Source organism: Moschus berezovskii, chromosome 19 (assembly GCF_049115385.1).
Source record: "Moschus berezovskii isolate FMDL1 chromosome 19, NW_MosBer_1.0, whole genome shotgun sequence".
Taxonomy (NCBI): domain Eukaryota; kingdom Metazoa; phylum Chordata; class Mammalia; order Artiodactyla; family Moschidae; genus Moschus; species Moschus berezovskii.
In genome coordinates, this window is record NC_142478.1 from 12,793,420 (window position 1) to 12,806,109 (window position 12,690).

General features: G+C 44.7%; 1 protein-coding gene across 4 annotated transcripts in view; it reads left to right on the forward strand.

The window, feature by feature from the left end:
* The window catches only part of NR3C2 (nuclear receptor subfamily 3 group C member 2), a 437,832-nt gene that overhangs the window by 384,826 nt on the left and 40,316 nt on the right, over window positions 1–12,690 (forward strand). For all 4 annotated transcript variants that reach the window (XM_088827978.1, XM_088827979.1, XM_055405624.2 and 1 more), the window contains exons 7-8: window positions 1,666–1,796; window positions 8,562–8,719. In XM_088827978.1, the coding sequence (XP_088684104.1) occupies window positions 1,666–1,796; window positions 8,562–8,719 (289 nt within the window). The remainder of the gene's footprint in view (window positions 1–1,665; window positions 1,797–8,561; window positions 8,720–12,690) is intronic.

The following is a 12,690-nucleotide window of genomic DNA, read 5'->3' on the forward strand; positions in this document are numbered from 1 at the left end:
TATATATAGAATGGATAAACCACAGGGTCCTATTGTAGCACAGGGAACTATATCCGATATCCCACAGTGAACCATAATGGAAAACAGTATGAAAAAGAATGTGTGTGTATATGTATGTATAACTGAGTCACTGTGCTGCAGAGCAGAAATTAGTGCAGCATTGTAAATCAACTATACTTCGATAAAAAGTAAATTTAGGGATTTCCCTGGCAGTCCAGTGGTTAAGACCATGTGCTCCCAATGCAAGGGTCACAGGTTTGATCCCTGGTAGGGGAAATAAGATCCAACATGCTGCATTTTTAATATAAATTTAAATTTTTAAATTAATTTTAAAATTTCATAAATTAAAAAAAATTGTTTTAATTTTTAATGGTAAAAATATTACAGGGAAAGAAAAACATATAACAATAATACCAAGAAAAATGCTATGTGTTCTATGCACATGAGGAAAAAGAGAATTTTGCCAAGAGTGCACCCTGGAAAAGGAATCCCAGGGTGGCTTTGCCACAGACACTCAGCTGTGTTCACTCACTCATAGAAGTGGATCAGCCATCATCAACTCCTCTGTATCTACGGCCTGGGTCATCAGGCCTGTTTCTCACTAGTAGTCTCTTTTTCACTCATTTCTTTCTGGTCATCATAACTTGGTACTTACCCAGGGCCTCCCAGAGGATTTATCACTTTGAGGAAAAACATCTGAACAATTAAACAATGCCTGCCTGCCTGCTCACGGAAAGAGATAATCATGACTTCTGTTGTAATATCTTGTGGATTTTTATGGAAACACTTGGATTTGGGCATAGAGTGTGGCTCTGTTGGTTGGTTGAATGGACATGTGTATGTTTCACACAGATTCCCGAATCATCTTATTCTGGACTAGAGAGGTTCCATTTGAGGAATCTTTTTAAATGTTGTCTGATTTCCCTTCACTTTTCAAAATTCAGTTTCTCTTTTTAAGTCTTTATTGGATTTGTTACAATAATGCTTCTGTTTTATGTTTTGGTTTTTTGGCCACAAGGCATGTAGGATCTTAGCCTTCTGACCAGGGATTGTACCCACATCCACTGCCTTGGAACGTGAAGTCTTAACCACTGAACTTCCAGGGAAGTGCCTGGTTTGTCTTTTCAAATATGTTGCTGCAAAGCGTTAGCAGGCACATTTCACAACCTCTATTGGGGGAAGTAATGGAGGTCCATGTGGAAACGAGACTGGTCATTATTGTTGTCTGTCAATAGCATCTCACACAGCTCTTCCAAACAGTACGGGCTTGGAATCTCTGGCTACAAAGGAACAGGCATCTCTGGGCTTCACCCCACGTCACAGCAGCTTCTCTACTCATTGGATGATCTCAGGATCACACACAGCACCATCACACGTTATCACTCTTGATGTAAAGTGGAATCATGGCACGCTTTGAAAAAGATTGGTTTCAGTGCTTCTGACATTCTCCCAGGGGAAGAATAAACAGCCTGGCTAGGTTGGTCGAGAGGCAGTTTACCAGTCACCGTGCTAGGCAGCTGACTTCTCTTGCAAATATACGCCTGCTCTGCGTCGAAGCCAAAGGCATAACTCGGACTCAGATTTCTCCGTGGGCTCCCTGGGGCTGCTGGTCTGGGTCTGGTCCTGGACCTTCCAATCTCAGACATCTTTGCTTTTCCTTTGCAGAGAGAAGATGCACCAGTCTGCCATGTATGAGCTCTGCCAGGGGATGCACCAGATCAGCCTTCAGTTTGTCCGGCTGCAGCTCACCTTCGAGGAATACACCGTAATGAAAGTGTTGCTGCTGCTGAGCACAAGTAAATTAATGTCCAATTGGCACTTTTTTACACTGTCACATCATCTTCCCTTTAGGAGACTAGTCTCTTTCTAGGGCCAGGTAGTCAGTATATTAAAAAAAAGTAAGAGGAGGTGGGCGGAGGGCTTTGGTGCAGGATGAATTAAGTTACTTGCAGAGTTAGAAGCTTTGGGTGGTGCACCTGCCTTGATCCCTTCCTCCATCCGGCCACCAAGGATTCGTTAAGTGTCTGTTATGTGTATGGTGGGACTGGGCAGTTCAGGAACCACCAGAATGCACGCGGCACATTCTCAGCCTTCAGGGGGTTTTGATTTTGTTGTCCAGTCGCTGAGTCATGTCCAGTTCTTTGCGACCCCGTAAACTGCAGCACACCAGTCTTCCCTGCCCTTCACTATCTCCTGTGAGATAAAGTCAAGATAATTTTAATACACTGTCGAAGGTGGTTGTCTGCCATGATAAAGACTGTCCTGGGGGCTCAGAGGAGGGACCCACACCCTCACTTCTTGGCATCAGAGGATTCTTGATGAAGCTTCATCTCAGAGGGCTTCGCCAAAGTGAGGGATTGGGTCCGAGGCATGAGCAGGAGAGAGCATGGAAGCAGACCCACATAATAGTGCTTAGCTCTGGGGATTTGTTTTGCCTGTTTATGATTTTTGTTTTTTATCTCATTTATGTATCCACTAATTTTTCAAGGCATATCAGGTACTGTTGGATTGGGGAGGTATGTAGATTGAACCAGAAGATTCGCACCTGTTGAAGACATCTGCTGTCTATTAGGCAAGCAGGGGAGTGTGGTCCAGAAGGCTCTGAGCAGTGGGCTGGCATGGCCAAAGGGGTCCTTCATGGCTTCATGAAGATGTGTCTGGCAGTAGGTAGACTGGAGGAAAGGGAATGAGATGAGAGAGAGAGGCCAAGTCAGACAGAATGGAGCCAGACTGGAAGCCCAGAGACCTGCTGTGAGGCTGAAATAGCAGCCTGAATTATGGTGTATTCTTGCCTGGGAAATCCCACAGACAGAGGAGTCTGGCGGGCTACAGTCCACAGGGTCACGAAGAGTCAGACATGACTGAGCGACTACACTTTCACTTTCTTAATGGTGGTGGGTAGCTTGCTGACAGCACCAGATGCATTCAAGACACACTGCAGAGTCAGCCTTGACGAGAAGGGGGAGGCAAAATTGTCTGGATCAGAAGTAACCTGGGTTTTGAGGGCAGAGATGCTTGTAAGGTGGTAGTGATCCCATGAAGAGAAGTGCATTCTTGTTGGGATTGGAGTGGATTTTATGGAGTGTAAAATGACTTCTCCAGGTGGCTGAGTGGTAAAGAACCCACCTGCCAATGCAGGAGATACAGGAGATGTAGGTTCCATCCCTGGGTTAGGACGATCCCTGCAGGATGTGATGGCAACCCACTCCAGTCTTCTTGCCTGGAGAATCTGATGGACAGAGGAGCCTGGCGGGCTTCAGTCCATGGGGTTGCAAAGAGTCGGACAAGACTGAGCGACTGAGCATGCATCACCTCAGAGAGAGACCTAAAGAGGGGGAAACTGGGGGACTCGAACTCAGAAAAGAAATTTGGGTAGTGAGATAAAGCTTGACATGATCCTTGTAGAACAGGAAAGTCCAGTGGCAGGTGGGGGTAACGAGGCACAGGAAGAAGAGGGAAGACCCACTGAGGTGCTTGAAAGGAGGAACGCAGGGCTGAGGGACAGGAAGACCCATCAGGGAGGCAGAGGAGCTGGCAGAAGGCCGAGAGATCAGGGCTTCCCAGAGGCATGACTCATGGCAGAGCTTCCAGTGGAAGCCAGAAATGCTGACAGAAGCCTACTGGGGTTGACCCCGCAACATCAGGCAGGTGCCCGACGGCCGGGGACTTGCAGATTGGTGGGAAGCTGCTTTGGGCGTCTGGAACCAAGCATGAAAGGAGAGAACTCGATGGCAGAAGGAGCCAGGAGAGACGAGGGAGGCAGGATTAGCCTTGGCAGGGATGCTAACCGCTTCTTCCCCAGACAGCGGCCCAAGCCTTTCCAAACAGAGGGGAAGGCATTTGAGGACACTCTCATCAGATGAGGGTGAGGCTGGGATGATGGCAGGAGACAGGATAGAGAGGAAATCTCAGAATCCAGTGCCGTGACCACTGAGGAAATGGAGAAATGTTCTGGGTGCCAGGACACCAGGGCAAGTAGCGCTGACTTCAAAGGAGGAGAGGCTGTTGAGTGACCCCCTGGAAGCTGAAAAGAGCATCTAAGACATGCCCAGCCCTCCCCTTGGCCCAGGAATCAGTGGCTGGGGTGAAGGGTTTTCAGTAGAGCCACTTGGAAGTGAGTGGCATGAGCAGCCAAGCATTGAGAATAGAATGGATAAGAAAAGATGCTGATCCCAGCACAGAGGGATTGGGTCTGGGGAAGAGTGAAGCCTGCATTGGGTAGGACAGGAAGCGGGGAGGCAGGGGCCGATGCGTTGGTATCTGCTCTACACACGTCTAGCGTCTCTCAGTTTCCAAAGAGTTTTTCCATCTATCATCTGATTTAACACTGCAAGACTGGTAGCTTGTCTAAAGTGGACAAGACAGAGGCGTGCAGGTGTGACTTGTGCAGCCTCCTTGGTGAATTAGGACTCAGACCCAGGGCTGTGGCCTTCCCTTCCAGCCGGATGCAAGGGTGGAAAGCGCGCTGGCAGCAGGGGACAGCCGTAGGGAGCGGGGAGGGTGAGCCGGCTGGGCTGGGCTCCAGCAGAGAGACGGACCAGCAGCCTGGGATGTAGTGGGGTCAGCGTGTCTCAGCTGTGTTTCACTTGACCAGCAAGGCTTTTCAGGTTGCTCTCGGCCTTTTGTCATGTTTGATTCTCACGGATTTTGATTGCACAGGGCTGCCCGTGCTCGCCCCTGTTTACCGCAGGCCCCACCAGTCCTCAGTACCCACCATTGCTCACTATACACTCAGCCCACATTCTGGAGCTTGTGTTTGCAATCCTTCGTCCACAGGCTCAGTAGAACCAGGCTCTTCTCCCTGCTCCATTGTTCTTCACGGTTTCTGAGGCTCCCAGCTTATCCTTTCTAGAACTTAACTTGGGAAATGTACTTTTAGTTCCCCGCCCAAGGATTGAACCTGCACCCTCAGCTGTGAAAGCAGAGTCCTAACCTCTGGACTGCCACGGAATTCCCTGGAAATGTACTCTTTAAATTCAGCAACAGTGATTTTAGTCCCCTTTCCAAACTGTATCATTAACCGTTAGAAGAAATTTACAAAAAGGAAAAAAATATCAGATGGGTGATAGAATTTAAATTTTTTTCTAAAAATGTTCATGATAATAATCCTTTATAAACATTGGCCACTCAATTGTTATTGGTGTCTTGCCCTTTTACAGCCATTTAATCAGTCAACCTTATAATCAATTCTGATATCATTTAGCTCCCCAAATTAATTTATTAACTTCCAGGTAATTCAGTACATTCAAGGCTGATTTTTGTTGATGTAGAAAAAGCAAAATAAAAAACCAGGAGAACAGAAGTAAAGAATTGTAGAAATCATGAAAACTTCAGGCTTTAGTAAGCTTATTTTGCTAATCTGTGATAGAATGTATGAAAAGTTTTCTTCTTATTTAGCAGGTTACATTATACACCTGATATCCGGTGTATGAGGAAAGTTAAGCTGTGGCTTCAAGAAGATCATGTTCTTTTTGTTCACACGGGAGAGCAAACCAGCTTCACACCCAGCTGTTTCTTTGCTCTTCTCCAGCCCATAGATTCTGGATGATTTCCAGGAGCCCTGCTGCATTTAATAAGTAAATTCAGAAAATCTAGGCAGACCTCCAAAATTTGAGGTTTTGCCTAAGTTCTCTTTTATTTGTAGGTCTGTTTCAACTTCTGAAATATCTGGCTGGGAAAATGGTACAATATATTTCAGTCACAGCAGTAAAACACAAGTAATATTTGACACAAGTTATTCATTATCGTGAGAATTTTTGATAACACAACTGTCAGAAATATGAAAGCTTTTGGCTAATCTCAGTAGCTACACCAAATAGCACTGAAATATAGTCATAAAATGTACTCCATTCTAATTTTAGTAATTTTTAGATGTGTAATATCCATAAGTATCTGTATTGAAAAATGAAAGGTTCATTTTGAAACTTAAAAAAAAAATGTATATCAGTAGGTGGACTGTGGAAGCATTTAGATATAAACTCAGTTTCTTTTATAAAGTTTTGGGTTAACCTTAAAATTTTGGTAGAAAGCGAATCTGTAAGTTTCACAGTTAACATTCTACTTATTATCATCCTTCTTTATATTTTTTTATACTTTTTAAAAAAAGGGTTTAATTTGAAAGAAAAAAACTGTTACATAATGAATGACATTTAATTCTGAGTGTGAATGTCAAATATTTGAAACCACAGCTAATATTGTGGCCGCCTCAGGAATGTGTGCAGCGCCTACAAGGGATTGATTTTTCCCCCACAAAAATAGAGTTAAGATAAACCACAAATCAAAAGCCTCAACAATTAAAACCCAAGTCTCAACAATTAAAACATCATGTGTGATGTTAATTTGCAATATAATCTATATCTTTATATAGGACAACAGGGTTTATTAGGGAGCAGTGGTATTCTTGATTCCCAGGGTTACATGTAACACTCGAAAACATGCTTAGCTGTTCTAAAGAGCTGATGACCCAAGTGAATTTTTATTGATACCAATTATGATAAATGAGCAAATAGCATGTGCAACTGAGAAATGAAAGAAAGAGCAGTTTCATACCCAGACTGTTAATATCACAAGATGAATTTTTCTCGTCTTCATCTTCCAAAAATGAAAGTTCTCAGTGACCTTATTTTGCAGAGTTAAAGCATAAGTACTTACTGGCCGTAGTGAACAACAACAAACATGTAAGTAGATTTTCAAAGGGAGCATTTGTAGTTTACACTCTGCCCTACATCTCCTTGCAGAATGCAGGCACAGGTTGCTCCCTGTCTCCATAAACCGTGTTCACATGTGTCCTGGGAAAGATCATCTCCTTTCCGGTCCCAGAAGCACTCATTGTGCTTACAGGTGCTGAATTTCAAAGTATTATTTTCAGTGAGATGTTTTTCATTTAATTAGAAAAACTAGCAACTCTATAGGGCTTCCCTGGTGGTTCAGATGGTAAAGAATCTGCCTGCAATGCAGGAGACCCAGGTTCAGTCCCTGGGTTGGGGAGATCCCCTGGAGAAGGAAATGGCAACTCACTCCAGTATTCTTGCCTGAGAATTCCATGGAGGGAGGAGCCTGGTGGGCTATACTCCATGGGGTTGCAAAAGTCTGACATGACTGAGCACGTGTGCGCACACACACAGGGATGCTCTAACAAGGAAAGAAGAAAATATACTTCTTAATTTTCTCTTATTGAAGATAAAGGTGAATGTGATTTCTTCCCTTCGGAAGTTTTCGATCTTGTTTTGTATGTAGAGCATTGTCCATCACACACACAAATCCGGGCACAGACCTGCTAGCAGGCTGTCTGGGTGCTCATGTGACAGTGCCTCAGTGGTCATGTGATCTGAGAGCAAAGAGAATAGGAAGTGCTTCTTTGCAGCATGTCCTCCCCCTGACAGACAGCCGGTTTCCCCAAGTGTCTTTGACATTTGAACTTGAATCTTTAATTTCAGCCCCAGCTTAGATTGTCTGTGTTTCTTCCAGTTGCCCCTAAAAATCAAAGTATATTTTCCTACATCAGAGGTATTGGCAAGTTAGGGTTCATAAAAGTTTTGATGACAGGCCACAGGATAGTGTAGCATTGTGATTAAGAGACAGGCATTGGAAACAGACCTAGGTTTCTACTCTTTCTCTGCCATGTTTTTATTGTGTCCTTGGGCTAGTGATTAAATCTCCAATCTTCAGTTTCCACATCTGTGAAATGAGAATAATATAATGATTATGTCATAAGATTGATGTCAAGATTAAGCAAGTTAATATAAGCAAAGTGCATTCTAACATGCACCTGCTAAACCAGTTACTCTTTTGTATATGTGCTGGAGAAGACTCTTGAGAGTCCCTTATACTGCAAGGAGATCCAACCAGTCCATTCTAAAGGAGATCAATCCTGGGTGTTCATTGGAAGGACTGATGCTAAAGCTGAAACTCCAATACTTTGGCCACCTCATGCAGAGAGTTGACTCACTGGAAAAGACTCTGATGCTGGGAAGGATTGGGGGCGGGAGGAGAAGGGGACGACAGAGAATGAGATGGCTGGATGGCATCACCGACTTGATGGACATGAGTTTGAGTGAACTCCGGGAGTTGGTGATGGACGGGGAGGCCTGGCGTGCTGTGATTCATGGGGTCGCGGAGAGTCGGACATGACTGAGTGACTGAACTGAACTGATACAGAGGTTAACCATTATATAGCTGCCATATTTACTCATAAGGGATTCCCCAATGACTCAGTGGTTAAGAATCCTCCTGCAATACAGGAGATGCAAGAATCGCAGGTTTCATCCTTGGGTCAGGAAGATCCCCCAGAGAAGAAACTGGCAGCCCATTCTAGTATTCTGGCTGGAAAAATCCCATGGACAAAGGAAGAGGAGCCTGGCAGGCTGCAGTCTGTGGGGTCACACAGAGTCAGACACAACTGAGCACACACACATTTATTCATAAATGCAATAAGCAAGATGCAGTGTCAGTCTCAAAGTGTGAGCCTCATGACCTCAAAATAGCCTAAGCCACTTAACCACGAAGATGCTGAAGCTGTTTTCCATTTTGAGAACTTACATGTCTATATTCCTTCACCACAGTTCCAAAGGATGGCCTCAAAAGCCAGGCTGCGTTTGAAGAAATGCGGACAAATTACATCAAGGAGCTGAGAAAGATGGTGACGAAGTGTCCCAGCAATTCTGGGCAGAGCTGGCAGAGGTTCTACCAGCTGACCAAGCTTCTGGACTCCATGCATGACGTAAGTAGAGCCTCTTGGCGTCTGTCAGCCACACACTGTGGACCCAGAGAAACCGGAGAGCTGAGAAAGTTCTTGAGGCTTTGGGAATAACAGGGGTGTATTATCCACAGGAGGCAGCGAGAGGTTAAAAAACTGATTAGGGGACTTCCCCTTCCATCAGTGATTAAGACTGTGTACTTCAATACAGTTCCATCCCTGGCCAGGGGACTAGGATCCCAACATTTTTAATTAAAAAAAAACTGATTAGGAAGAAAATTATTTTTTTCAGAATCCCTTTGAGACAAACTTTATTTAAAGTGAAAGGTGTGGCTCTTTCCCCTCCCGAGCAGAGCGTAAGAGAAAGGTGTGCCATCGTGGCAAAACCCTGAGCTCAGGGCCAGAGAAAGGGCTCAGATTTGCTACAGGTGTCCGGTCAAGTTTCTCATTTCTGCTGGCAATTTAGGAAATGTTTGGTTAATGGGAATGTTTGCTTTAGCACTGCATAAATAATGTCCATCTTCTACAACTGTTCATCTAATAACCCAATCTTTCAAAAACATTATTAGTGGTCCAGGGCCAGCTGGGATCATCGCATTCTCTGCCAGATTCGGAATCTTCTATTCACTGTTCTTCATAGGAGTCACCTTTCTTGTCTTGTGTAAATATGGAAAGTAAACTCTTGAGCTTGTTTCTAATTTACTGAATTACAGATGTAGTCAACGTGTTCACACTTTCTACAAAACACTGATTCGGATAACGTGGTTTGTCATGCCATTTAAAATGTGCTTCTCATTTCATTTTGCAAGCAGTTTCTTCAGTTCTGGTTCAAAAAAAGTTGTACACGGTCAGGCTAATTTAACGTTTTTATATTTGCTTTCTTTTGGAACATTTATTGCCCAGATTCAGCCCATGTGATTTGGATAAGAAATCCTTTTTCAACTATTTCTGTGTCGCTGAGGACAATGTTGACAGGCTTGATGACCAGTATTATAACTGTGTTGTTACTGAAATAATGGTTCATCCTTTAGAGATTTGTATATGCCACTGGAATGGTATGTCTTTTGGGGTTGGTTGATAAAAGAATGTTGCTTTCCAGGGTTTTTACACTGAAGACTCAGTGCATATCACACTGGCCTTTACTTTCTCTGAACATTTCACATGATAAGAGTCAAATTCCCACAAGGTTAAGTCAGTGGTAGATAGTTGGGCTAGTTATCAGTGGCCTCAAAGCATGACTTAATGGAAAATCTCAGGGATAATAAATGATGGACTTCAAGACTTTGGGGAACACAGCCAACAAGGCTCTCCACAACTCTCACAAAAGGAAGGAAAGGAAAGTAGAGCATGAGGCAGGATAATCCACCCGAGACTCAGGAGCACTGGTACTCTCTGCTATTGGATTTGTTGAAAGTCTTTCTTAGTGGAGCTGTTGCAGAAAGGGGGACCCCTTCCAGGATCGAGGGGCTTCCCTTGTAGCTCAGTCACTAAAGAATCTGCCTGCAATGCAGGAGACCTGGGTTCAGTCCCTGGGTTGGGAAGATCCCCTGGAGAAGGAAATGGCAACCCACTCCAGTATCCTTGCCTAGAAAATCTCATGGACAGAGGAGCCTGGTGGGCTGCAGCCTACGGGGTTGCAAAGAGTCGGGCACGACTGAGCAACTAACCCTTCCTTCCTTCCTTCCAGGATCGAGAGTGCGCTCTTGTCTGACACTCAGAAATGAATTATCCAAAGATACACATGCTGACAAAGCCAGAGACTTTATTGGGAAGGGGCGCCTGGGTGGAGAGCAGGAGGGTAAGGGAACCCAGGAGGACTGCTCTGCCACGTTGCTCGAAGTCTGGGGTTTTATAGTAATGGGGTTAGTTCCCAGATTGTCTCTGGCCAGTTATTCTTTATTCTGACTCAGGGTCCTTCCTGGTGGCGTGCACCTCATTCAGCCAAGATGGATTCCAGCAAGGAGGATTCTGGAAGGTTGTTAGGATGTGCGGCATCTCCTTTTGACCTTTCCCAAACACTTCCAGTTGGTGGTGGCTTATTAGTTCCATGTTCCTTAACTGGACCTCCTGTTGTACATGAAGTACAACAGGAGTTACATAGTACTATGAGTTACATAGTAACTCATGCAAATAGTTACTGTGGTGGCTTGCCAGGGTGGGCAGTTTCAGGCATTGTTTCTCCTAACAGACCTGGGCTGGGAGCAGGGGGCCGGGGAGCAGAAGGTGTGATTCTTTCTTGATGAATTATGTTATTCGTGCAAATGATTGGGCAGGCACAAGTGCATTTGTAAAATGAGTGTGTAATTGGCATCATGTAATCTCATGAAAAAGATGATACACTTTAAAGCAATTTGCATATAATGAGACTCAACAACGGAAGTTAAAACTTGTTTATCTACAGCCTTAAGGAATCTCAATGCCTTTGGGAATCTCAGTGCACAGGGGGATGGTGAAAGCCCTCAGAGGCCACACCAGTAGCCAAGGTGTCAAACTGTCCTCTGCTGGCTCATTTTTAGCACCAGCTCAGTGAGCTGATTGCCAGCGGCTACTCAGTAAGCAATTGCCAAATGTCTAAATCATAAATGATGGTTTTCTGCCAGATCCCCCCAAAGCAGATCAACGTCTTGTTGTTCAGTCGCTAAGTCACATCTGACTCTTTGCCACCCCGTGGACTGCGGCATGCCAGGCTCCTCTGTCCTTCACTGCCTCTGAGTTTGCTCAAATTCATGACCTTTGAGTCGGTGATGCTACCTAACCATCTTATCCTCTGCTACTCCTTTTTCCTTTTGCCTTCTCAGCATCAAGATCTTTTCCAGTGAATCGGCTCTCCATATCAGGTGACCAAAATAATGGAACTTTGGCATCAGTCCTTCCTATGCATATGGTTTTAGTATTTTTTATTACAGTGAAATTGATACAAAATAAGCCGAACCATTAAAGCGTACCATTTGGGATGTTTGACACATGTATACACCCATGAAACAGTTATTGAAATCAAGACAGCAGACATACCCATCACTCCAGAAGTTTTCTTGTGCCTGTTTTAAAAATTGAAGGATACTTGATTTACACCGTTGTTGATTTCTGCTCTACAGCAAAGTGCTTCAGTTATCCATGTATATATTCTTCTCCATTATCTTTTCTCAGACTATTGAATACAGTTCCCTGTGCTATACAGTGGACTCTGTTGTTTATCCATCACCTGTCCTGCTGCCTCCTCCTCCCCAGTTGCTTTCTGGATCGCTCTCCGGCAATGGAGATTGGTTGATAAATGTTAGTGTTTCATATACACGGAGTTATACAGTATTATAGTCTGTAGTCTGTTGTATCTGGCTTCCTTCACTTGACATAATTATTGGGGATTCATCCATGCTGTTACCATACAGCAGTGCTTCATTCCTACTTACTGCTGACTGACCTCCCATTGTGAAGATATTCCACAGTTTGGTGGTCCTGTCACCCATTGATGGACATTTAGATTGTTTCCTATTTAGGACAATTTCAGAGAAAGGTGGGCTTCCTTGGTAGCTCAGCTGGTAAAGAATCCGCCTGCAATGCAGGAGACCCCGGTTCGATCCCTGGGTTGGGAAGATCCCCTGAAGAAGGGATAGGCTACCCACTCCAGTATTCTCGAGCTTCCCTGGTGGCTCAGACAGTAAAGAATCCTCCTGCAATGCAGGAGACCTGGGTTCGATCCCTGGGTTAGGAAGATCCCCCTGGAGGAGGGTGTGGCAACCCACTCCAGTATTCTTGCCTGGAAAATCCCCATGGACAAAGGAGCGTGGCAGGCTACAGTCCACGGGGTTTCAAAGAGTCAGACCCGACTGAGTGACCAAGCACGTGCACGAAGTTGTACATCATGCGTATGTCTGTATATGGACACAGCTTTCTTCTTCTTGAGTGGATAACTAGCGTCCGTGGAAGACCCGGGTCATATGGTAGGTGTGTAACAATTCTCCAATGTGGCTGCAGTTGTGCATTCCCTCACGAAGTGT